We start from the raw sequence: 25,317 nt of genomic DNA, 5'->3' as shown, positions 1-25,317 counted from the left end.
TTGCAAGCATTCCAAGAGATTATTCCTAAGTGGTCTCAAGTCAGTGAGCAAACTCCTGTGGGAACACTTCTAGTGCAAAGTCAAGTCTCCTTCAAATTGCTCTCTTCCAGAGCATGCATTAACTCAGTGTGTCTAAAAAAACCTTAAGCAAAATCCACTGTCACACTTCTTAATGCCCTGCTCATAGTCATCCTATAGAAGAGGTGGCAGTACAAGAACGCTTTGGAAGCAGAATTTAACAGGAAAAACAGCTACAGGCCACCACAACAGCAATGCATTATGCATTTTATGGTGGGTTAATGGTGTTTGCCAGTAGGATTTCGAGGCTTTTGTTCTAATCACTGATGATATTCCAACAAGAGGCACTTCGGCCCGAGGCATCCAAACAAACCTGTGAGCAACACGGGCTGCATTTACTAGTGGTGAAAGCTGCAGAAACACAAACCTATTGAGCATCCTTCTGCTTTACAAATAAAAGAACATCGGGGACAAAGTCACAGCCTTTACCGTTCCCTATAATAATGCATAAAATAGCTCTTTGCCCTGGTGCACACTAAAGGCCTGAAGTAAAAAGCTCTGAATCCTAAGGGAACGTGAACAACCAAGCACATTCCATGCTAGCCCACATCTGATCTGCTCAGCTCACCTTTGCTGTTCTGTGCTTCTCGGAGCAGCTCCATGACATCTCTTTCTGCCTGCTTCAACCTCTCCTCAAAGGCTTGATCAGTGACAGTTTCTTCTCCTGTGCCCAGGTTTGCTATGAGGTTTTCCAGCTCCCGTAGCCTCTCTCGCTGCTCTGCCACCTGTGTGAAAAGGGCAGAGCACAGCTGCATCACAGGCACAGCAGCAGCACACCTTTCTGCTTTCTGTCACTCTGACACTGCAACAGAGCTACTGGGCAAGTTCTGGCACAAAGCACCAACCCCAGATAGTCACGTTGGTGGCCTTACCTTATCTTTGACTAATCTGTAACACGCAGGGCACTCCTGGCAGCCCGGCCATGACCTGTTGTAGAAGTAGTTCTCCTCGCACTGGTCGCAGCGGCTCCCCACAAAGCCCTCCTTGCACTCGCAGCGACCATCCTCACGGCACTGAAGGGCACGTGAACCCTCCAGGTCACAGTCACATGCTGTGGGGAAGTTAAACCTTGGTCAGAGCAAAGAGGACACACAGACACCCCAAAACTGCAGCCCGTTCCCCGCCAAAGCAGTAGAGGACCGACTGACCCATCGCAGAGCCCTGCTCTCATCAGAGTGCTGCCATGCACAGCAAAGCACAGTGGAGCCTTAAGTTGTGCCAGGGGGAGGTTCAGGTTGGATATTAGGAAAAATTTCCTCTCTCAAAGTGGTGAGGCATTGGCACAGGCTGCCTGGGGAGGTGGCGGGGTCACCATCCCTAGAGATGCTCAAGAACCATGGAGATGTGACTCTGAGGGATGTGATCAGTGGTTGGGGATGGGCTAGAGCTGGACTGGAGGACCTGAGAGGTCTTTGCCAACCTTAGTGATTCTAACGATACCAGGAGGAAAGTCTGGGCCATTCTCTTTTTCAATCACGCTTCTCCTTAACACTGGATCTGTACACTGAGGCCACAGAGCACCCACACACCCACACTCACGTTTGCAGCCCTCAGGGCCAAACCCGAAGTGGTTGGCCTCGCAGCGGTCGCAGCGTTGGCCAGTGACACCGGGCTGACACTCGCACTGCCCCGTCCATATGTCACATTGGCCGTTGGTGGAGCCCAGCGCATGACAGTCACACCTGGGGGAGAGAACCATACATCAGCTGGCAACAAGGGGCAGGAGGCATGGCTGATGTGCCTCTGAGCACTGCTGAAAGCCTCCATGACAAGGCAGGGACTCTTCTTGCTGGGACAAAGCACCCAGCCTCTGAACCATGCAAGGTCACTTGGTGGCTGCACTAAAAAAGGAATTCATGAGCCCCTGTTACCAACGGTCACACAGCCATGTGACGCTTTTCTATTTAAAACTCTGATTTAGGGCTATTTATAAAGCTATTTATAAGTCAAGATTTTTCTACAGCCCTTGGAGTCGCTCCTTAACTCCTGCTCCTCCCCATCTTCAGCAATGCCAACAAGGAACAAGAGGCACAAGTGACAAGCGCTGCAATCCAACCTTTGCTGATGGCAAACCCAATTCTGACCCCGCTGCCCCAGCATGGGCTGAAGATTACCTCTCACAGCCTCGGCCGCTCTGCAGGTTGAAGAAGCCAGGCTCACAGGCACTGCAGTCCCTCTCAGTGACATGGGAGAGGCACTCGCATTGCCCCGTCACTTGGTTGCAGCTCGTCTGCTGATTCACGGTGCCGTAGGGATTACAGTGACAAGCTGCAAAAAGGACAGGAATGGGAAACATCACCCCAAGGTAGTTCTCAGAGACCAAAGCAGCTTTAAACATGAGAGGAAATGCTCATACCCCTGCACTTGTCAGCAGGGTTGGGGGCCAGGGGGTTCCCAAAGAAGCCGTCCTTGCAGCGGTCACAGTAGAAGCCGGCCGTGTTGTAGATGCACTTGAGGCACTCTCCTGTCTGCCGGTTGCAGTTGCCCACAGCATTGGGATCAATGTTGTCATTGCACTGGCACAAGCGGCATGGCCTCACAGCCCCATTTTCACCCAGTGGGTCTCCAAAATAGGCATCATCACACAGCTCACACCTCTTGCCTGCGAAGGGACAAAAGCACATGCTACCCCTCAAGTAATCCATATCTGCTGTAATTTGCTGTATTTAAGAGTTTGAGTGGGGTACCCCTGCTCCGGGGAGCCACAGACAGTGAGATCTGCTGAACCTCGGCAGGCAGCCCACAATGCATGCAGCCCAGCAGCTTCCCAAGCTTGCTGCCAGCTCAGCTTCCCTGCCAGTCCCAAGTTCTTTCTCAAGCAGTTCTGCACACATAAACCATCTTTTCCCTCACCTTTCCCTCACTACAAACACATTCAGAAACACGAGAAGGGGGAGGAACTCTTGGGTGGTCATGTTAGCTACAATAAAGGATGATCTTGCATGGAAACCTGAGCTGCAAGGAACTCTGTCCTCAGCACTCCGCATTGGTTCACAAAGCAATGGCATCCATGGGAAGCCCCAGGAGCTGCTCCAGATGGTGTGCCTCTGGGCTTGAGCAGGGGCTTTCCCAAGCATTTAAAGCATTTACAGGTACTCTGGACTTTGGACTCTTTTATACCAAACAAAAAAAAACAACAGAGAAGAGTGGAAGCTGCCAACCATCTTAAGTCTTATTTGTTGTTGGCGGACAGAACAAAAGTCTCCACTTCACAACTCAAGTACACACTCAGGCTTTCCGGTTTGTCATTAAGGAAAAACCTCAGCACCTGTTCATGCATTTCTTTTCAAAACTGCTGAGTATGTTTGGCCTTGCATGTTCTGATTGGTGTCTACATGCCACTGCCACCTTCCAGCTCTTTCTAGGGAGGACACTGGCCTCCGTGAGTATCCCACAGTGCCTCTGGAGGTGCACCTTCTAATTCTGTTTCAGTCTGACCCGTCTTCCTGACTCCTTTAGCGCTATCAGTTTCAGACCAATGCTATGCAGTTATCAGATGACAGAATGGCTTAGGTTGAGAGGGACCCCAAAGGTCCAGCAACGGTCCCTGACATGGGCTGGCTGCCTCCAACCAGCTCAGGCTGTCCATGGCCCCATCCATGGCCTTGGGCCCCTGTGCCAGATCCATACTAGAAGCCAGCAGGGCTCACATGCATAGCACAGAAACATTAAGATTTGCACAGATGTAAACATCCCTTTCCCTTTTGTTCTTGAGAGAATGGCACAAAGAACAAGAGTCCTTCAGCCCTGAGCCTCACACAAGGAAGTAGGGCTGGAAGAAGAGAGAAACAGGTTGCATTTAAATGAGGAGATGCAGCAGTTTGCTGTGGATCAGAGCAGCAGAACTGCTGGGGGCCAACGCCAGGAATACAGGGTGGGAAAAGTGCCCTTCTGGCAGGGGCTCACCCGTGGTGCCTGTCTGGCAGCTGGTGCAAACAACCTCCTTTGTGCGGGGCACAACAGCACAACTGGAGCCGCTGGGGCACGGGCAAGGCTGGCAGTCCAAGGCTGTGCCCGATGTTGCATCTCCGTAGTACCCATCGCTGCACTTCTCACAGTGAGGGCCCGCCGTGTTATCCCTGCAGTCGCACACACCTGGAACAGGAAGGCAAGTGAGTTTTTTTTTTTCCCTTCTTCAGTCAACACAAAAATAACAGCCCTTTGCTCCCTATTACCGCTTACCTGTTTCAGGATCACAGGTCTCACTGTGCCCATTGCAGGTGCAAGGCACGCAGGGGCTGTAGGGCCCCAGGCCAGGGGTCTCTCGACGGTACCCAGGGGAGCAGTGCTCACAGAACTGCCCCTCGTAGCCTGCTGGACAGGAGCAGCTCTCCACCCATGCCGCGGGCACGCCGGCCCCTGGGACAGCACTGGTGATGGTAACATCATCCAGATGGCCAGCACCTCGGAGCAGGGAGAAGAAGACATGGTCACCACTGCATTATGAGCAGCTGCCCAGGGGATAGCCTGATCTATGCCTCCCTCCTCTCCCCTTCATCACCCTGCGTTCTTCTTTATAAAAAGAAAAAACCCTACTCACATTTGGGGAAGGTGGGAGTAGCTGCAAATTTGCATTTATATCCACTTGATTTTAACTCAAAGTCCTTCTTCTTGTGACAACATCCAAAGGCCCCTAAACTAAAGCCTGATTTTCATAAACCTTCATGCCATGGGGAATTTTTCAACAGGGTGATATTAACTGATCATAAAGAAACTGATCTTTGTTTCTGATCACAAAGACAGATTTGTATCTCCCCACATCTCTGCTATCGTATCTGTCAGGACTCTGCATTGTGCCTTCCTATCAATTTGGAAAGCACTGGATGCACAACAGGAGTGAAGAACCACATCTACTCTACAGAGAGGGATCAGCAGTGGCAAGCACTCAACTCTGAGATTCTCAAAGGCAGCACAGCATGTTTCTTCTCCATCTCCTCTCCAGAAGCCCCAGGAGAAGCTGCTACATGGGAAGGCCAGGCAGAAAGCAATTCTGTGTGACTCTGCCAAATAACCTGCCAGAGCTACTCATGACCAAGCCCTGCAAGTAAGCAATCAGAGCACCAAACAAAGAGGTCCACCCTTCTTTCTTGTGACACACTGCTCAGCGACTTACTTCTCTCGCTGTACGTTCCCCGGATCTTGATGGCAGTCAAATTGTGGAGAAGCTTCTGGAAGTCAAATGCAGAGAGAGCAGGCCTCCATGGGTAATCAGCAGCCTCATGGAGCCTAGGGAGAAGGGACACGCTCCATTTGCAAAGCTTTCAGACACTAACAGCTGTGCCCTTTTAAAGCACCACCTCCAACCAAGGTATGCAATTGCCACATACTCTGCATACACTTAAGCAACACTGCTGAACAGCCAGCTTCAAATTAACCTGATAAGACCGTTCTTGTGAGCTAAAATTACTGCTGTTTGTTTTCTCAGGAGCTCAGAGGGAAGGGTGTGTGGCAGTCTGGGTTCCACCTGCTCTCTTGGCTCCCACTGGGCTGGGCTGGGCCCCCTCACCTGAAGGTGTAGGTCAGCGGGTTCTCACTAGGGTATGAGTTGCCCTGGGCAATGAGAGGCACTGACACACGAAGCCCAGCCCCTTCCAGCACCAGGTCCTCTGCAGAGAGACGTGTGTCCCGTCTGTCCACACGGAAGGAGAAGGTCAGGTTCTGACCATAGCTCAAAACTTGGTTGCCCAAGAACTTGCCTGGAATGGGAAGAAATCCTTATGGTCAAGAGACAGAGAACAGAGAGACCACGGGGAGTCAAGAAGCGAGCTTTTCTGCAGTGACCTACGTGGTGCAACAAAATAGATGGGGAAGTAGCTGTCTGAGATGACAGAGATGTCCTGGGTCTCTGAACTCCACTGCAGTGGGACTTGGGAGCCGTCACGTTGCTCAGCATGCCACTCGTCCTCTCCTGAAAACCGAACGTGAAACAGTCATCATTCAAAGGAGCAGCTCTACACACATAATGTCATACTGCAAACTGCTCATAAGTAACACATCTCTATTCTACATGCTGGTACTGTGCAAAACATACACAGCATATATCCAGGGCGCTGACTTGAGCCTTCTGAACTTTGAACACTACAAAAGAAAATACTTGTTTAACATCTTGATTTCTGAAGACCTCAGGAAAAGACCAGGAAACCTGCAGTCAGCAATGACTTTATACACGTTTCAGCCTTTGTAAGAACCGTTCTCCATGGGAATCTTAATTAGAAAATATGTTCTTTTTAGACTACACAGAATGAAAACACTCATAGGCAGGAAAGCAGGAAACAGACTGTATGAAAAAAGATTTCTGCTCAGCTCACAGATTCATGAGAAACACAACCGTGCTTCATTCAGAGCCAAACAACCCAAAACCTGAAGCGATTATAATCCTCTCCATCAAACTGCAATGGAGAAAATGCCTCCCCTTCTCTAGCACCTCTCTTTCGAGGTATGAAGTTTTACATTTGCAGTACCCACTTACAACTGCACGCACTGGGTGCCTGAGGGCAAAGCCATGAATTCTTTATACCCCAACAGAGCAAACAACTTGAAGACGGGGAAGCTCTCATTGACTTTTGTAGCTCTGTGCTTCCCATAAAAGGCAACTAGGGATTGCACCCAAAGTTTGCTGTCTCACAAAGGAGGGAGCAGGGAGCAGCACTTGTCCCACTTTCATCTACAACCCAACCTGAGATACAAAGAAAGGCTCATTTTACCAAACTGAAAGCTGGAGGTGATGCTGTACATGCTGTAGCCAACAGCGTTGGTGCAAACCGAAGAGTGTCCAAAACAGAAGCAGGGGGTACAGCCTCTTGGATTTGAAGGATCCAGATGGAAAAACCCAGGTTTGCATCTGAAGATGCAAAGGAAAAAGAATTCATTTCCCTGTTGCTTACTCCAGGTCATTGCTCAAATATTTCTCATTCTTGAAACAAAGCCACAGGAAGAGAACTCACCTCTCACAGTGGAAACCTTCAACATTGTCCTTGCAAGTACACCGTCCTGTTTCCATGTTGCATTCACCTGTGCTACCAGCAGGGTTGCAAGAACAGGGCCTGAGAGAGCCATGAGAGAGGATAATTAATTAAAATCATGCATAGCTTTAAAAAGGCGTCTCCATTTCCTTTTGGAGAGCAGCTCCCCTTACCTGCACCCAGCCTCAGAGAGGGAGTGGAAGCCTGGCTGGCAGCGATCACATTTCTCTCCCATGACGCCAGGCTTGCAGCTGCACTGGCCATAACTATCACACTGTGTGCTGAGGGAGCCTGGGGAAACAAGGGACAGGGGCCTTATCACACCTGTGTGAGATTCACCCAGCTGTAGAGAACATGCAAGAAAGACAAAGAAATACAAAGCTGTCTGAAGAACAGCTTGAAGCTGATGAGCAACAGCTCACAGGCCTGGAGACAGATTATCAGGTTTTGCAAAAAGAAAAACAAACGCTTTCAGCTCGAAGTATTGTTTCCAACTGTTATTTTTATATCATTCTTCAAAACTCTTAATTGCATTATCTTCCTTGTTCCTTGCTCTCAATACTACCTTGACACATCTATGCCCATTCATGTTGCTTTGAGCAGCCTTGTCTGATGGGAGGTGTCCCTGCCTATAGCAGGGGTTGGAACTAGATGACCTTCAAGGTCCCTTCTAACCCAAACCATTCTATGAGTCTATGATCTAATTCCCCACCTTTTCTCCCTGCAGCATGCCCTAAGAACTTATTCCCCAAGCCCTGTGTCTCCACAATGACCACCTCCCCTTTGCCAGTAGCTATCCTGACCTCTTCTACCCTTCATGCTCCAATTTCCCCCAGTGACTCCCAAGCTGCATTTAAAGACTGAACCATCCCCCCAGAGAGTGGCTCCATGTGCTTACAGTATTAGCCCTAATCAACTCAACAGAAAAACTTTCTTCTTTGACAGGATTCCTCCAAGGTACAGCCCAAAAGTCCCCAGAAGGGCACTTGCACAAACAGCAGCACAGGTTTCTTTAATCCACAATGCCCAATGCCTCTTCCCCAGGCACTGCTGCAGCCAGCAGGCCAAAAGCTGTCAGCACTTTAAGAGTTAACAACTAGGGAAAAACCATACTAAAATAGATAAATACTTTTCTTTCCACTTCAGTCCACGTTAGACGATTATAGCAAAGTGAAAAGTCATGAGATGATTAGGTCAGACAGGAGAGAAGAACGCACAAAACCTTCACCATATACCATGCACAGTATACTCCTATGGGACTCCTTTGCAATCCCACAAATGAATGCTAAGGTAAAAACAGTGTTCAGGTAAAAAAAATAATAGTTGTGTAAGGTAGTCCGGATACGCACTGGGTGACAGCATGTTGTGAGGCACAAACTGATGCCTAAGTTATAAGGGCCTCTGAGGCCTCTGTCCTAAAATACCTGAGAAGTCACCTCACTGCCTCTTCCATCCACTGACACCAACCCTCAGCACAGACATGTCTTAAAATAAGGTTGAGCATGAGAACCAGGGAGAGCAGAGGAAGAAAGAGGCCTTTCTTGGTCAATGCTTCAGAACTGTACGACTCTGACCAAATTAGCTAGCAGACATGCCCTGCCAGCCCTCTTGCTGGCTGCTTTTAGGGCATGTTGCAAGCAATTACTTTTTCCAGCTACTCTATTTTGGAATCTCACATCATATCTTACTATCTGTTACCCTTTTGTTTCCTTCACCCCTATTTGCTGTGGGGCTGCTGGAGTTACGGGACCACGCCATACAGGTCAGGTGGTTCCCTTGACTACAAGATTTGTTCTCCTGCCAGCATTTTTTCCATTCTTCTTTTAAAAAGGAGTCTAACTACATGTTTTGACTTGACTTTGTTTCTCCTCACCCTCTTTTGTGTTTAAGGTTGCGCTGGTTTGTATTTATAGTGCTTAGATACTCGGTAGGAGAAACTGATGCTGCTAATATTCACTACCATTCTTTGGTCCAAAGAACTTCCCAAAATATCCGCTCGCGTAATCTTGTTTATTAAGAATTTAAATGAGTGCTGGGTGTGTCCAGGGCAACACATACACAGTGGTGGAAAAGAAATAAAAGACAACTATTTTAAAGCACATTTGAAGGAGTAGATGCTGAACTATCTGCTCCTGCCACTCCAAGCCCAGTTAGATCCAAGGATAATTTTAACCCTAACACAACCCAGTAAGCATCTCCTACTGGGGCTGAAATTAAAAACAATGACAAAGTCTTTTCACTTCCTGGCTTGTCATCAGCTGCACCACCATTACACTTACCCACAGGGTTGCAGCTGCAGGGCAGGCAGCCCTCCTCGCTCCCGAGGCGGTAGAAGCTGTCCCTGCACCTCTCGCAGTGGGCACCATCGGTGTTGTCCCGGCAGCCCGTGCAGTGCCCACCGTGGCCAGTGGAGCGGTACAGCTCAGGGTCGAAGTAGCACTCCTGTGCCCTCCCATTGCAGTCACAAGCTGCAAAAAAAACACACGGGTGTCAGCTGTGTGGATAACCCAACCCTGCCAGTCACAAAACCCAGCATGCAAAGCTGACTATTCAAGCTGAAGAGGGAACCTGCTGCCACTTATTTCCCTACATCCCCTAGGGAAAGGAAGCAATCTTGGTGACACAGTGCACCCAGTGACCACCAGCATGGCCCCTCTGCTTCTCATGAACCAAGTGGTGACTTCCAGCCCACACAGTGCCCTCCCATCCCACGCAGCACCACCGATCCCAGTCACACAAACACACATGGAAGATCAGAGCATAGGCTGACATCCTGCTGTGAGAAGGGCTTCCTGGGAGCAGGCAGAGCCCAAATTCCCTCTGCGGGAGGGCCAGGCTTCAGCATCCTGTCAAGGAAAGCCACAGGTCTCCAGCAGCCAGCTGGGAACCATCAGTGCACACCGAGGTCAGACAGGAAGAAAGCTTTTCTGTCTGAAAAAGCTTCCCCATAAAGTAAACTACCAGGAGCTGCAACACCAAACTAAGAAAAATAAATTGGCATTCAGTCCCAGACATTTCCATTTGCAGCCCAGGTCTGTTGCAACAGTCTTGAAACTGGATGAAATAAGTCTAGAAGTAACTAAAAACCAGTTATCCAAATCCAAGAGGAAATAGGGGGATACTAAATGAACTTTCTGAAGGGCAATCAGACTCCAGAAACTAAATGTTGTTATTTTTTTCACTAGTACAAGCTGGTAGGTTTTGTGGTAAAGGTGTCTCCTAAAGATTGCTCCCATCCCTGTCCAGAAGTGCAATGCTCCTTCCCAGGGACATAGCAGAAAGCTTCTGCAGGACAGAGATGACAAATCCAAGGCAACATTCCTCAAAAGATCTGGATGTGCTCAGAGCAGTACAAGGAAAAGGATTCTGCTCTATTTTCCCATCAGCTATACTCTGAGACAGGAATCTGAGCCCATTTTGAGAGCACGTTATGCATGCAGATCCCCCAGGAGAATCTGAATGCCTCTGCTGACACAACAGCAGTAACAGCCCATCTACAACCCTACGCTTCATCAGAGAACTTGCAGGACACGTTGCCAGATAAAACACAGCATTGGGTCATCCCAGTTTTAGGCCTGCCTCTTAGGAAGGTTTGCGTCTCCTTCCCCTGAAAACACAGGCAAATGTGAGTTAGATAACACCAGAATCTCCAGCAAACATTTCATGCTCTCAGAAACCTGAGATACTTCCACAAAGGCATTAAGAGGGATCTGAAGCATTTCCAACTTGGGAGCACAAATCCTACAAGTCCTATCCTATCCAGTCTACTGGATAGAGGCAGAGACTTAAAACTAGGCCACGTCAACAGCCAAGGGAGCAAACCCTCAAGCACTCGCTCTGCCAGGTGTGGGCACACGTACGCAAGCATTCATTGGCACTTTCTGCTGTTGCTCTCCTCCACGGCCGGTCATTGAAGAAGGGAAGGCACTTCTCACAGTCATCCCCAAAGGTGTTGTGCTTGCAGTTGCAGACCAGCTTCCCAAGCTCGTTCCTTATGCACTCACTCGCGTGGCCATTGCATTTGCATCTGGTTAACAAGAGACAAGGAAGGGGTGTTTAAAATCCAGGGATCTGGGTCTCCCATGGTGCAATCCAGAAAATGCCAAGATATAAAACTTGAGACAAGGTGTATTCAGAAGGTGTAAGATTAGAACAAAACTGATAACAGAATTCCAGTGGAACAAGCAGATGTAGCATCCTCAAGTCAAGTGTATAGAAGGGCAAGAATGCCAACCCACCTCCCACTGAAGTCTGTCACTAAAGCAGGATAAACTAAGCAGAAGAAGCAAAAACAGTACTGGTGTCAGAGCAGTACACATCTCCTTAGTGTTTCTCTCATGGGAGTCCTGGAAAAGTTATACATGCTGCCCATATGCTACTGCTGTCAGAGTAAGAAATTAAAGATCACAAGGTGACTGCTATGGAAGCCCAGTCTCCAGCCTGCTCTTTGCAAACAGCATGAAACACTCCACTGGGCTCAACTCTGTTTACTAAAACATTCTACCGCCAACAAATTAAGATTAAAGCATTCTGCAGTACGTTTTGGCAGAAGGAACAGAGAATCACAGCGTTGTACAGTGCTTCAGATCTCCACGGGAGATGGCCCCCAACATTTAGATGAAGCAACAACCTCGAGATTTCCTACTTGCTGTTACTCCAGGCTACAGATTAACAACGTGTGTAACAAAGCTATCAGAAGCACTTTTTTTTTCCCTTCTTTGTTTTACTTTCTTGTCACGCTTTGTGCCCCACTTCCCCAACGGCTTCACAAATTGAGCTAATCAGGAAATAAAACACTCATTCCCTGTCTACCTCTGAGATTTACAGCCTCAGGAGGACACGCACAGTATCTGTGAGCTCCCTAAGACTCACCCTACAGCATTTTGACAGCCAATAAAGACAGGAACTTAATGGTACCATATGAGTATCATCAAAATCTTTCAAGAACTCCAGTAATCCCCACCAAAAGCTCCCAATAAACACAGAAGTTTATTGTTTACTCACCTGCCACCAACAGCAAAATCTGAAATCGCGTAGTAATACGACTTTAGGACTTTGGGGTCATTGAAAACTTCATCTCCAAAGGTGTTGAGGCGGTTGAGGCTCACCCTAATATCGGTGGCCGTCACCCATTCCTAGGGTAGACAGAAACCCCATCAGAGCACACACGACAGGAACTGTGGAGTGCGTGTCAGCACTGCCATCACCAGCAGCTGTATTTACATTCAGTACATCGTGCCAGCAGTCATCCATCAGTCAGCATGTTCCTACCCCACCACTTCCTTTCCGATCCTCTGAGGCTCACCCAGCCCTGCCCAGGAAGCCTTACCTCATATCCTCTTGCTATGGATCAGTTTTCCAGACAGCCCTTTCTCTGCAACCCCTCCCAGGGCCTTCTCAGGCCCCGACTGCTCCCAGCTGCAAGAAGCATGGGGGAGCTCTGCTACCCTCACATACCTGGTGATAGCTCTCTTGCAAAGCAAAAATGGAAAGAGCTTTAGGGTACACTCATCTGCAGACATACATCTCCAGAAAAGAACACAGACAGATGAGCGAAGGTGGGAATTAAAACAGGCAGGCAGAATTTTGGATCACATCTATACAGCGTTTTCAACAAGGTACCCCCCCCCCCTCTTCCAGCAACAGTCAGCAAACATAGCGAGTCTCCAGATTCCACGCCACCTTCAGTATGTGGCTGTTAGCATCTCACTGCTCTTATTACAGCTTTTGAAATCCTGTTTTCCTTCAAATGCGGTAAAGAATACAGGAAAAACATCCAGGCATGTACAACCATGCTGCAGCTACACTGTCGTTCAGCCAGCACAATAAGATTTGCTGAGCTACAAACACTGGCATTGACACGTGGAAACGCTGAGCACAAAACACACATTTACTTCACTACTGAACAATCAATGCCAGAGGCTTGTATGTATTTTAGGAAAGCAGTGGTCAGGTCTCGGTTCCTTACATGGAGTTTATTAGAGGATCATAAACCCTATCACTAACTGGAAATTTCTCTGTTCACTTTTATGATTAGAAATCTTTCTCAGCAAGGTCTGGCTGCAGGAATAAGGTGGCCAAACTGGTTCTTTTCCACTGCACAGGCTTTTCTCTCTCCCATTAATCTTTATATTTGTTTGTAGAACTGAGCCCCACCGGATCCTGCTTTTCTGCCCACTGGCTGAAGACCAGGGATCACCTTGCTAATGCAAGAGAGGAAGGAGGGAAGGTTGAACCCAGCTCCTAAAGGAAGGAGACAAGCCCTGATGGGGCAAATTCCACAGCTTTAACTCTTTGTTGCATGATGATCTAGAAACATCATCACAAGAAAAATGGCAAGTAAACCGGATAAACTGGTGCCCCCAGTATGCTCCAGGCCACTGCCCAGTCGGCAGCATGAATGGTAAGAACAAACCAAACCCCTTATCTAAGCCTTCTGTACGAGAAACTAAAGGTAGATAAAACCACGCTCCCCTTGCCTCAGCATACGTGTAATGCAAAAAGTTCAGGTTTCAAATAATTCCCCACTTGTTAATCATGTATTATGTCTCTTTATCTTCTGTGCTCAAAATATACATGAAGATGCCTCATATCAGAGTCAGGCTTAACTTTCCCCTCATTCTTACAGCTGAAACAACAGCAAAATACTACAGCTACTTTCTAAGCTGACAGAGGTAAGCATCCATCCTCTGAAGACTTCCGTGGTGCCTATGAAAAGTCATCTTTAATACCACTGATCTTTTCTTTGTTGTCGTTTTACTATAAACTTACTTACAATGGAGCTCCATTCTTTCTCCAGAAACATTTTGTTGGATCACCCCACCCACCTTACCCATCCAACGGTCCTCAAGTATAAGAAAGGACTACAGTCCAGCCCACAAAGCTGGACCCGTGACAGCTGAGCAGAAGGAACCATCTCAGACCATCACACAGAGCCAGTGCTGCTCACATACCTGCAGCACAGGGCTGTTGTCGAAGTTGTAGGCGCTGGGACGTCCCTCCAGCGTTGAGAAAGCCACATTGCCCCCAGTGAGGGGGGAGATGTCACTGAACTCATCCGTACAGAGTGCCTGCTGTTCATCCTCCCCAGTCCGAATAAAGCCCCGGTTGACTTTGTTATAGGTGCTCTCACAGGACCCACTATAATACTGGTAGGGCACCCATGGGCCGTCCTCCCGCGTGCGTTTGTAGATGGCGAAGCTCTCTGGCCTGCTGGTGTGAAACTTCAGCCGCACGTATGTGATGTCAAAGGCCTTTCCTGCAGGAGATGGAACAAAGGGATGAGAAAGGCTGAAACAACTCACAACAAAGGTTTAGATTTAGAAGATCTCTGGTTCCGCTAGGATAGGCAGGTTCCAGTAGCACAAGCACCATATTTCCCAGCAAAGTGAAGGAACCAAAGGTCAAGGAGAAGGCTGAGGGGATAAACAAAGAGACCCATGGATTTTTAGCACAATAAAACACACAGCTAATACACTGTAATTCTCACTGTAATGTAAGGATGAACACTTACCAGATGAGGTTTAACAAAAGCAAGTGTAGAGCCTTGCACCTGGGGAGGAATAATTGCACGTACTGGTACAGATTGGGGGATGACCTGCTGGAGAGGAGCTCTGCAGAGAGGGACCTGGGTGTCCTGCTGGATGACAGGTTGCCCATGAGCCACCAGTGTGCCCTCATGGCCAAAAAGGCCAATGGCATTCTGGGGTGCATTAAAAAGAGCGTGGCCAGCAGGTCGAGGGAGGTGATCCTCCCCCTCTACTCTACTCACTAATGATGCAGTCTGATATTTCTTCCAAAAAGAAACATTATTAACCAGAGGTAAGAGTCACAGCGTAGAGCTTCCCCTGGTCAGACAGAAACAGTCCCAACTCTTTCCAGTGCTCATGGCACCTCTCCTCCAGCACTGAACTATCAAGGACATCTTCAGCACCTGCTGAAGAGTGCTTCACTGCAGGAACAGGCAGCACAAAGCAACAGGAATAGCATAGGCCTAAAGCACATCTGCAAAATGCTGAGTGCAATGAAATCACACCTTCAATTTAAGTCCTTTCACATCTAACATTACTGCAATCAGCCCAACTCTATGTAAGTGAGACTCGGATCTGAAGTTAATGAATGACTCCAGATGCCTCCCCCTCCCACCTGGAGCATCATACTGATACAAGGCCCATATCAATTCCCACAAAATAACCATTACTACTCATAGAGTCTGTGAGCTTATGGATGAGCTAAGCCCAAAACTGGCTTTTCTCCCATCTCCCCTCTAACTAACTGGATTATGGTCTCTGTTTCCCAATGAGCTCCTCCTGCAGCTCCTTGCAAAAAAACATCACCCAAGCTAAAGGCACAGCATGTGCAAATTGGGCTCTGAGCAACACAGTAACATTTTTCCATAGAAATCCCCATGCTAAATTGAAAGAACCCTTCCCCCATCTTCAGTTTTATACCACAAGCCAAAGAAAACTCACTGGAAACTCATCCAACTGTACAACCCAGGTGAAAAGACATTGATTTCAGCTGGCAGCACGACTGCTTGAGAAGCCCTGCTAATGGCATGACATCAGAATGTAGTTAATGCACACAGCAAGGCTGTGCTCCAGCACTGTATCAGCCTGCCATGGGTAAATACTGCAGGAACAATAGCATTTACCCAAGACCAGCTGACACAGCGTTGAAACACATTTTCTCCCCCTTTAAAACATAAAAACTGTGCTTAGCAGCCTGCCTGCAAACCGGGCTCTTCAAGGTTGCATAGCCTTTTTCCTAGCAAAGATAGGTTCCAGGCCTTGCAGGGCTCCATAAATACATTTGCTGTTACTCTAAGGAATGGCAACAGCAATAACGAGGCGAAAAGCAGCTTTAAGTATTTAATTTGGAAGACAAAAGTCATTGCTCTTCTGTTCCTAGACACTGGCAATTGTTTTGATCTCACTGTGGTCTTAAAGCATCTAATAGCATATACCAGATGCACTTCCCTGTGTACTGAGAAGCAGCAGATCTATTTTACAGGAAGAGCCCCAGGTGTGTGTTATTAAAGTCGATTAGCAGAAAGATGATGCATTGTCATTAGCAATCATGAGCTCAGCACTTTGGGAGCACAACCTGGAATACCTTTGGCAGCTCCAGAGCACAAAAGCATAAACCTCATGTTTTCATACTGCATCCCTCCTGGCACAAGAAGATGTCCACCTGCAAGTGGCAAGGGAACAAAACCAACCAGCCCTTGTTACAGTGCACGCTGATGTAGAAAATTAAGAAGTATGCATGTGGCTCCGAGGCAGCACTGCTGTTACAAATTCCAAGACAGACATAATGGTAAGAGCTGTTTAGCAGCATTGGATGCAGGGCACATCATCCCCACCAACCCAACCATGCTGTCAGCCAAAGCACAACACCCGGGTCCAAGGGACGGACGTCAGCAGGGTTGTCACTCCTGCATCCCAGCGCCTAGCAGGAAGCACACCACACTGAGCACCATAAAGATAGCCAGGAAAATGTAAGTAAATGCTATTTAGATCTGAATGAGAAACTCCTCCCTTTTCCCCCTGAGTTAAGAATTCATGCCTACTCACAAAAGGGCTTCTTGTACTCCGGCTCCTAAAAGGGATGGATGATTTACATCAGGAAAGCATCCTGCCAGCTGGCACAGCCACTACAAGCACCGGATTGTGAGCAGATGCCTTTGAGATAAGCCCCGACCGACACTTGGCTCCTTCATTATCGGTCTGCTCACATCCATGGCCCCAGGAAGAACTCCCGCTCCCTTCCTTATTGTCTGTGACTCCACTTTGCAGCCATCCTGCAGCAAGCTTTAAACGGCCGCTGCTAAGTTCTGCTGCTGAGAAAATAGCTCCATCTGAGAACATGCATTGGGCAAAGAGCCAAATCTTCCAGCACTTTTATTTTCAGCAAAATTCCCCAAATTGTAATGGAACAGTTTAAGCTTGCTCTGAATGCTTCCCTTTTGGCTATCTCCTGTTACACATTTATTGCTTTTCGACTGGCCTTCATTTCCATATCATAGCAGCAAGGTGCTCCCCTGGCATTTCCTCCTGCAGTCCTGAACCATGCCCATGGCCAAGAGGGAAGTCAGCTCCACCAGCCTCCTGCAATGGAAGGTGCCTGTGGCCATTCATCCCTCCTGTTCACACTTGCCTCAGTTCCACCACCCAGCGCAAGGCTCAACCAGCTTCAAGTAGACACCCCGCTGCCAAAGACTTGGGGCAGAAAGCACTTGGTAGTTCCAATGGAGAAGCCCCAGTAACAGCAAGAGACAGGTGATACTGAGTTAATAAGATCTTGTTTAGGAGTAAGCCTAGCACTGCTCTCAACTACTGCAGGATTTTGGGTAGCCTCCCATTCTAGAGACCCTTGTGGAGCATAGAGACTGATGGTAGGGAGTGTTTAAGGAGAATGAGTCTTTCATAGAGGGAGTGTTGAGATGCTGACCCAGGCTGCCCAAAGAGCTGCAGTTGCTCCATTCCTGGTGCTGTTCAAGGTCAGGCTGGATGGGGCCCTGGGCAGCCTGGGCTAGTACCAGACCTAGATGTTGGTGGCCATGCCTGTGGCAGAGGGATTGGAGCTTGATGATCCTTGGGGCCCCTTCCAACTCAAGCCATTCTGTGATTCTATGAAAGCAAGGAAATATTACAGCACTACAGCAAACAGCTACAATAATGACACCTAGGCTTTTCTGGGAAATTTTGTGCAGGATTATTACAGCACTGGTATTGCACGTAGAAATGGCATAGCCAGAGTCTGAGAAAAGAGAAAACATAAGATATGCCTTTTCTGATAACCTAAACGATTTATCAAAAGTGTCACAAGCCATGCTCCACCAAAACAATAGATTTTGGCACACTGAACTCTAACAGAGACAGGCAAGACAAAGCAGGTTGCTTTTCCTATGGCACTTGTCCTGAAAAGGGACAGGAAGAAGGAAAGGCATGGGGACACTCAGGGAACCTCAGCAGGCTGGAATGAACGTGAACTCCCACCGCCCCATTAGGTCATGCATTCTTCCAGGCACTCCCGAACAAAGGCACCATTGACTTGTGCGTGTAGGCGGCTCCGGCCTGCAAAGGGCTGCCTAGTAAATTATTGCATGATAATCCAACATTGATAAGTCATCAAGGCTGCTTGTTCCAGTCGTGTTTCCAGAGGGGTTAGGGGGTGGAGGGGGGAGGGGAAACTTGTTTCCTCTGGAATGGGCTGAAGGCAGCCTCGTAAGAAAAGCATTTTTTCATTTGATAACTCTTAAGTCAGTTGCATGGATTGGCATAAGAAATAGAAAACATGGTCTAATAATTCAGTAAAATTTGCCGCTGTATTTGTACAGCTTTGACAAAAAGATGTTAAGTCCACCTCCCAAAAACGCCAGCTGTGTTTATTCATTAGGGACTGGAGAGATACCATGCACAACACAAAAGTCCTATCCGCACAGGAAACCTCAAAGCTCTTTTTCAGCACAAATGATAAAAGCTCGTTTTAAAAAGGCATTTTACACTTGGCAAGTGCCGCCAGATCACAGATGATCAAGGGCTGCACACGCCATTTTGGAAGGGCTCCATTTTATTCATGGACCCAACCATAGAGCTGCCCTCTGCTTGGGGTGACAGAAGGCTAAGATCCTTGGAGAGAAAAGTGGAGGTCCACGCTAACCTTTCCCAAAATGAGAATGAAAGGGTCACAGCAAAAGTAAGTCTTCCTCATGTGGGAGATGCAGCTCCCACCCACCAGAGCCCACCACAGATCCAACTGATGGCACTGGGAGGTCAGGAGATCTACCAAAAAGCTTTCAGCTGTATGAAGGCCGTACTTCCCAGCCCTGGAACGGCACAAGGCATCACTTACAAAGGCATCGCTTACAGATGTTTCCTGCATGAGAAAGTATCTCCAAAGGAATCACAACAAAACAATTCACATTACATCTTAATCTCTGCTATGACATTTCAATCAGACAGTAGGAGATGTAGGTGGGAACGTTCGCAATATTCAGCCCCAGCTCCGTCTACTCAGAGGTGGAGATGCACAGAGGGAAGAACAACTGGAAATTAACCCTAAGTTATTTCCAAACTCAGCAGCAAAAGTTCAGATAGCTAAAAAATGAACCTGTAGCTTCTTCAAACATGACATTTAGCCAACTGGCAAACATGTACCTCCTTGTAACAAGAAAATAAGATTACTGGGCTACCTTGCAGTACATTGCAAACACTAACATGAAATATCAGGCCATCTGGTGAGAACTGCAACACCATTTCTATAAAGGACAAGTAGGCTGGGCAAGGTCAAGTGACGAGCTGAAGGCACTCCAGGCCAAAGGCAGCTTCTGCTTAGGTGCATGAGCAGGCACACTGCCAGACTGCCCTCGCTTCTGGACACAGCCCAGCAGCTCAGTCCTTCATCATTACCAATCTCAGCCCATTTGGTTTACTAAATAGTCTCTTAAAGGCTTTTCTTCCCCTGCCTGCTGAAAGGCAGCCCTTTCCCCACTCCTCATGTGCCCCATGGCTCAAAGCAGTGCTAGCGCCTGGCTCAGCTCCTATCTGAATCAGATGATATCAAAAACATAACTGGCATTGTTGAGCCTAATTAAGTTCAAATTAAATTATATGACAACATGAGGGCTGCAAATTCAGCAGCACCAGTTTAGGAGCAAGACAGCCATCCAGGCCAGCTAGCACTCTGGTGGTGAAGACAGCAGTGTGAGGCCAAGCATTTTCCTATCCAGTAAGTTTACTGGAATTTGGATGGTTCCACCTCTCCCTCCCACCCCTGTCCTTCCACCTCCTACTCACCAGCCAAAGATTTCTCAGATTCAGGCCATAATTAATGCTGCAACTATTTGGAAAGAACATTGTTGGTGTTCATGTCCATCACCTGCCCCAGGGCAGACAAAACAGCCCACTTTTCTCTGTGATGTCTCTGTCATGTTTCTCTGTGAAGTTTTGAGTTCTCCAATAAGCAGTTAAAAAAACTGACTTCCAGCACATCTGAGTCATGTCACATAACGGGACACAGAGTTTCCAAACCTCCTGCCTCTGCTTTTTCTACCACCCCATCTCTCCATGTGCCGTTGCACTACGCTCTACTACATGCTATGTGAATTACAGGCTCATGCACAAGCTACTGCTATTTGCTAAACAAAGTGCAGCAATATCCATAAGGACCATTTGCAAGCAGCCACCCACACACCAGTTTTACTTTCTCAGCCTGTGAAGCTATGTAGGAATTGGGATAAACAACCTTGGCAGAACTGTTGCTGGAGCGAGACCATTTCCAAAACAAAGCTTGCCACTGACTTATGTTTCAAATATGTTTTGGAAAGTGAGAAACAAAGCTTCTTCCAACATTTTTTTTTCTTGAGGCAGAGAGGGAATTGCATTACAGTTCTCAGCTCACAGGAACAGCCAGCGTGTGCTTTTAGCTCTGCATCTGGAGAATAGAGTGCAGGGATTGAAAATGCTCCAGGTTACAAAGATACATTAAAGAGAGTCACACGAGTTCACATCCATTCACGTGACCACCTAGACGAGCACTAAGTGCAGTGCCTGCTTCTAAGGAGAGAGAATTTAGCAAAAAGCGTAGAAGATGAGAAGTAAACATGGTTTACCATCCTTTTCCCAGTGAAACAACTCGATAGGATTACACTGGAACACCACTGACAAAAAATGAAACTGGCTTCTCTCTCCTGATGCCTCACAGAGAACGAACCCCAGGCTTCCCCAATGCTGCCAGCTACAAATCTGCTTCAGGTCAGGCTCCAGAAGACCACAAGGCACCCACACCGAACCTGGGTTCAGAAAGCTGATGTTGAAAGCAGTCTGATCACCACCTGGGATACTGCAGAGAAATCAAGTTTCCTACAAACCATGTTTTCCAAGAACAGCCCAAGCGGAAACCAAGCGTTAAATGTTAACACACGAAAGGACTGTTTCCCAGGGGCTTTAATTTGCTGAGCTTACCTACTGGTCTTGACACAGAGGCTCTGCAGCCACCAGGCATAAAGCTAAATGTTAGTGACTGGTTCCTGGTGGCAGGAATGCAAGTGAAGCCCAGTAATTCCCTCATTAATTCACCTTGTTAGGAGCAGAGCAGCAGGGCAGTCACAGCGATAAGAACAGCCTGAGCAGGCTGGTGGGAGCCTGCAAAGAAACATGTTTTATTCCCAGATGGTCGGGGGTCACGGTGCTCAAAAAGTCAGAGCTGCCTTTTAGTGTGGATTGGGAACAGCTGCAGCAACACATTGAGAACAAAGCCCAGAAAGAGAAAACTCACTTACATGGCTACATGAGGCTCAGCAGCGCCTGGGTTATTGCACAGAGAACAATATTGATAAGCAGCAACCTGCACACAACCAAACCTGTCCCATGGCAGTATGCCAGTGACATCACACCATGTCCTCCCCAGTCACATACAGGATTTGGGGCTGCGCAGGAATAGCTTCAGGTTTCCTTTGGTAATAGCACTGCCTATAAAGAGGTTGATTGCACACAAAAAAAATCAGTTTAATCATCTGCATTGCATGCCAAAACATGAGATATTGTTTCAGGCAAGTTACATTGCTGTGAAGCCCAAATAAACTCTACCAGAAGGTATTTTTTCTCCAGGAGAGAGACCACTAGAAATTCATTTTCTGATTAGGACTGCTAAGGCAGCACGCAGAGTAAAAACAGTAAACACACTTAGCTCCTTAAAAACAAAATGAGTTCTGAAGTCACAAGATGATAACTCTCCTAACTCAACCAGTAACATCAACTACCACACATTCAGCCAAGTCATTTGTTGACCTTCAGTGGCAGTCCATTAAAGTAGGGTCTGCTCCTGGGGTCCTCAGTATGTATACCTACTCTTTGGACAGTATTTTGACGGGGGAGGAGAAGAAACCATCACCTAAACCCACCTGTAAAGTTGCTGCCATTGGAAAGTAAAGTGCCAAAGAATACAATGCTCTCCAGCTCTTGTTCTCACCATCTCCTTTAGTGGTGGTCAAGGCCAATCCAACCTACCTGTGGCTCCCTCAAACAACACATATCCCAAGAGCTGAAGAGGATCCCACTCCTCAATCTGCAATTCACTTACAGCAAGGACAGCTTTGCTTCTTCCAAAGCTCTGACTTCCACGACCTTATTGTATAACCATGTCTCCTTGTGACCCAGACAGGTTCTGCATTCAGAGGTCAAAGAAAGCTACTACCACACAACCCTAAATGCTAATCTTCAGATTTCACCATTACTAAAATATCAGAGTGCCTACAAGGACCAAAACGTATATGGTATAGTGGAAAACCAAAGCTACTCCAGTTGGAAAATAGAATAGCTTCATCTGCTCACCACCACCAAGGAGTATCAGCTTATCTCTATGCTCTTAGCTATTATCACCACACATTTGCAAGCACGGACCTTGCTAAGCAATCAATACATTTATCACTTTAAAAATAAGAGTTGCTAGACATTAACAGCTTTCCAAGGACTTCATCCCTGCCCTTAAGCATAAGGTGTTTTGTTATGTACGGCATCAAATTGACATGAGAAGCAGTAGAACAGCTAATAGCATGAACACTATTATCTATATCTCTCCGAGTCACTGAAGATTTCCACAAGCCTCCTGTGACACTGTCAAAAAGCCTGAGCACACAGAGCAAGTGTAAAGATAGTGGATGTAGAGTAAGAAAACCAACACCTACAGGAAGTGTTAGGATGCATTCATGCTTCAACTCCCACCTCCACCAGCCCTAAGCTGCCATTCTCCCCTCCTCTCAGCCCCTCCTGTATCTGTAAAGCCCTGAGTGCTGAAGTCGAGTGAACGTGAGCAGCAACAAGAACTAAATTTGAGAGAGTTCAGATACAAATGTGTATGTACCGAGTAGCTCTCACCCAGGCAGAAGTCACTGCTACAGAATGGAGTACAGAAATCAAGGCAGTGTACTGACCAGACTTTGCCCCATTTTCTCCAGGTGATCACCCAGCCAGATCTGGTTACTTGGCCTTTTAATTTATGTTGTAGAAAGACAGGGCTGTTGGACAGATTTGCTTTTTAAGGGCATTTCATTCTCGGGAACACTAAGTACATAAACTGTGCAACGCTCCATTAACCAAGTGCCCAAACAGTAATGGCCTTCAGATTTAAACCACATTGCCTAACACGACCATATCCTCCCCCAGACCCATGGACTGAATGGTAATCTATTTCCCCCCAACTCATGGGAAAACAAAGCCAGGCTGTTCCCAGCCCTCATGGACATGCCAGGGAGCTTCAGCCTGTAAAGCTGTGAGCACGAAGATGCAGAAGAAGAAAACCATTGTACTAATTGTACTTACACATTACATTGCAGCAGAGATTTTTGTTTTAATCAATTATTTCCAAGAGTCAGCTGTTTCCCTCAAAAGGCAGAGCTCTCCAATATTCCCAGGTCCTCCTGACACAAACATATCCATGGGGTTGAAGATGGATATACCCATGTATTTGCTACGCCAAGTTTCTCTATATAGTTGTATCTTGACAGCAAAGCAAAATGAAGCCATGCCAATCCTACTCATACAGAAGTCTTGAGGCAAGATTTAGATCAGCACTAAAATGATACCCAAATAAATAAAACTGTACCATTAACTCCCAGTTAAAAGAGCTGGGAGGTTCCTCCCCAGGCCTGGACGGACACCTAATTCACTGCTGGCACAAGGGAAGCTCCCAGCTCTCCCTTTTCCCAATTCCCTCCCAAATCCCCTTAAGAAGCAGCTCATTCCCGCAGCTTCCACTTCCCATGGAACAATGGGGCAGCTCTGGGATAATCTCTCCGTCCTATAACCACCATTAACCGCAAATCTTGAAAGTGTATCCAGACAAAACACCATTCAGAGCAAACAAGGGAACCTTCAAACCCATATAAAAGAAAATAATGGCATAAGGAAAGCCCTGTAAGAAGCCTCTAGGCAAAGAGCTGATTGAACTCTTGCTCTAACTTATTTCTTTCTCTACACCATGAAATAGTTCTCAAAAACTGGAAATATCTAAAGTCAGGCTATCAGGAGATTTGTCAAGGATTTCCTCATTAGTGCTTTTTGCATGCACGTCACTTTCATGGTTACGCAGCTGAAGATGGCACGTATACATTCAAAGTAAAAATTAGAATGCAAGTTGACTTTCAAGAACAGCCATTTATAACATGTTGACATTACTTCTTTTCTCCCCCCCGTTCCCAAGCTACATGGCTGTGAACAGCTTCAGTTTTGGCATTCTATCAGGCAACAAGCCAAATAATCTGCGGTTCAAATAAGCCACAACCACAGCTCAGGGTAGCCACTGCCAGACCTCTCCCAAAGGGGAAGCATTAAGAAAGGAAGAAGCTGCTAACATTCAGGAGTGCATTGAAGGCAGCTGGGGAAGGGCGCAGCCCCACCAGGAGGGCTGCCAGCACCATGCACACCAGATACACCACATCTGCTCTGCATCCATTGCTCAGCGTCTGGACGGCAGCACCGAGCACAAGCTGTACTGAGATTTTTGTTTTTCCTCCTGTTTATCCTTTCAGTGCAGCTGCAGAGGAGCCTCTCCTTCCCCTCGCTGAAGCCCCACTGGGCCATGCGTTGCAAACAGCACATGAACCACGTCCAACTCCTCCACCCCCAGGCAGCCATCAGCCTTGGGCTGAAGGCTCCTACAGCCATCCAGGCAACACAGGGATGGTTCTTAAACCAGCTTCTGAACACCACCAGCCCCAGATGCATCACCTGTGTCTCAAAGTGCTTATATGGGGTTCAATCAAGATGGATCCAACCACATACCCTATCTTTCTCCTTTTTATATGCAGCACCTGGTGCTCCTCACTGCCTCTTGCTCCAGCTTGCAGGCCCTCATGCTACCCAGATCTGTAGCAGAACAGCCAGAGAAACTTCTGTCCTTACCCTTGTTAACAAATGGACAAGGGCTCTGATGGGCAATGGCTGTATAGAGTGACTAAATGTGACACCCCTGCCTCCATCTCTCCCAGAAAAGGGTAATTTTTGTATTCATTTGGCCACTTAAATTTATTAAGCCTTTATCCAGCAGAAAATTAAAACCTCTTGCTGGCTTAATAGAATTGTTCAGTGCTTTGGAACGATTTGCTCCTCTATGTAAGCACTGAAGTTATCCCAACTTTTGATGTCAGGGGTTGAGATGGTACAGACAAGCTCACTCAAAATCAGAGAATCACATAATCACTGGGGTCAGAAGGGACCTCTGGGGATCACATCCAACCCCCTGCTAAAAGAGATTCCCTACTGTAGGCTGCAATCCA

At 47.4% G+C, this 25,317-nt stretch overlaps 1 protein-coding gene across 1 annotated transcript in view; it reads right to left on the bottom strand.

Annotated features, from left to right (window-relative positions):
• Positions 1–25,317, bottom strand: part of LAMC1 (laminin subunit gamma 1) — a 46,695-nt gene that overhangs the window by 7,775 nt on the left and 13,603 nt on the right. The window contains exons 2-18 of the mRNA XM_072342914.1: positions 13,994–14,298; positions 12,045–12,175; positions 10,901–11,067; positions 9,320–9,508; positions 7,214–7,331; positions 7,023–7,121; positions 6,783–6,919; positions 5,864–5,986; positions 5,585–5,774; positions 5,192–5,304; positions 4,261–4,482; positions 3,985–4,173; positions 2,435–2,680; positions 2,193–2,346; positions 1,618–1,760; positions 951–1,129; positions 647–803 (exon numbers count right to left, since the gene is read on the bottom strand). Coding sequence (XP_072199015.1) covers positions 647–803; positions 951–1,129; positions 1,618–1,760; positions 2,193–2,346; positions 2,435–2,680; positions 3,985–4,173; positions 4,261–4,482; positions 5,192–5,304; positions 5,585–5,774; positions 5,864–5,986; positions 6,783–6,919; positions 7,023–7,121; positions 7,214–7,331; positions 9,320–9,508; positions 10,901–11,067; positions 12,045–12,175; positions 13,994–14,298 — 2,862 coding nt within the window. The remainder of the gene's footprint in view (positions 1–646; positions 804–950; positions 1,130–1,617; positions 1,761–2,192; positions 2,347–2,434; positions 2,681–3,984; positions 4,174–4,260; positions 4,483–5,191; positions 5,305–5,584; positions 5,775–5,863; positions 5,987–6,782; positions 6,920–7,022; positions 7,122–7,213; positions 7,332–9,319; positions 9,509–10,900; positions 11,068–12,044; positions 12,176–13,993; positions 14,299–25,317) is intronic.

The sequence above is a fragment of the Excalfactoria chinensis genome, chromosome 8, assembly GCF_039878825.1.
Source record: "Excalfactoria chinensis isolate bCotChi1 chromosome 8, bCotChi1.hap2, whole genome shotgun sequence".
Lineage (NCBI taxonomy): Eukaryota > Metazoa > Chordata > Aves > Galliformes > Phasianidae > Excalfactoria > Excalfactoria chinensis.
Note: the sequence above shows the minus strand (reverse complement) of the source record. Positions and strands in the feature narration are given on the sequence as shown.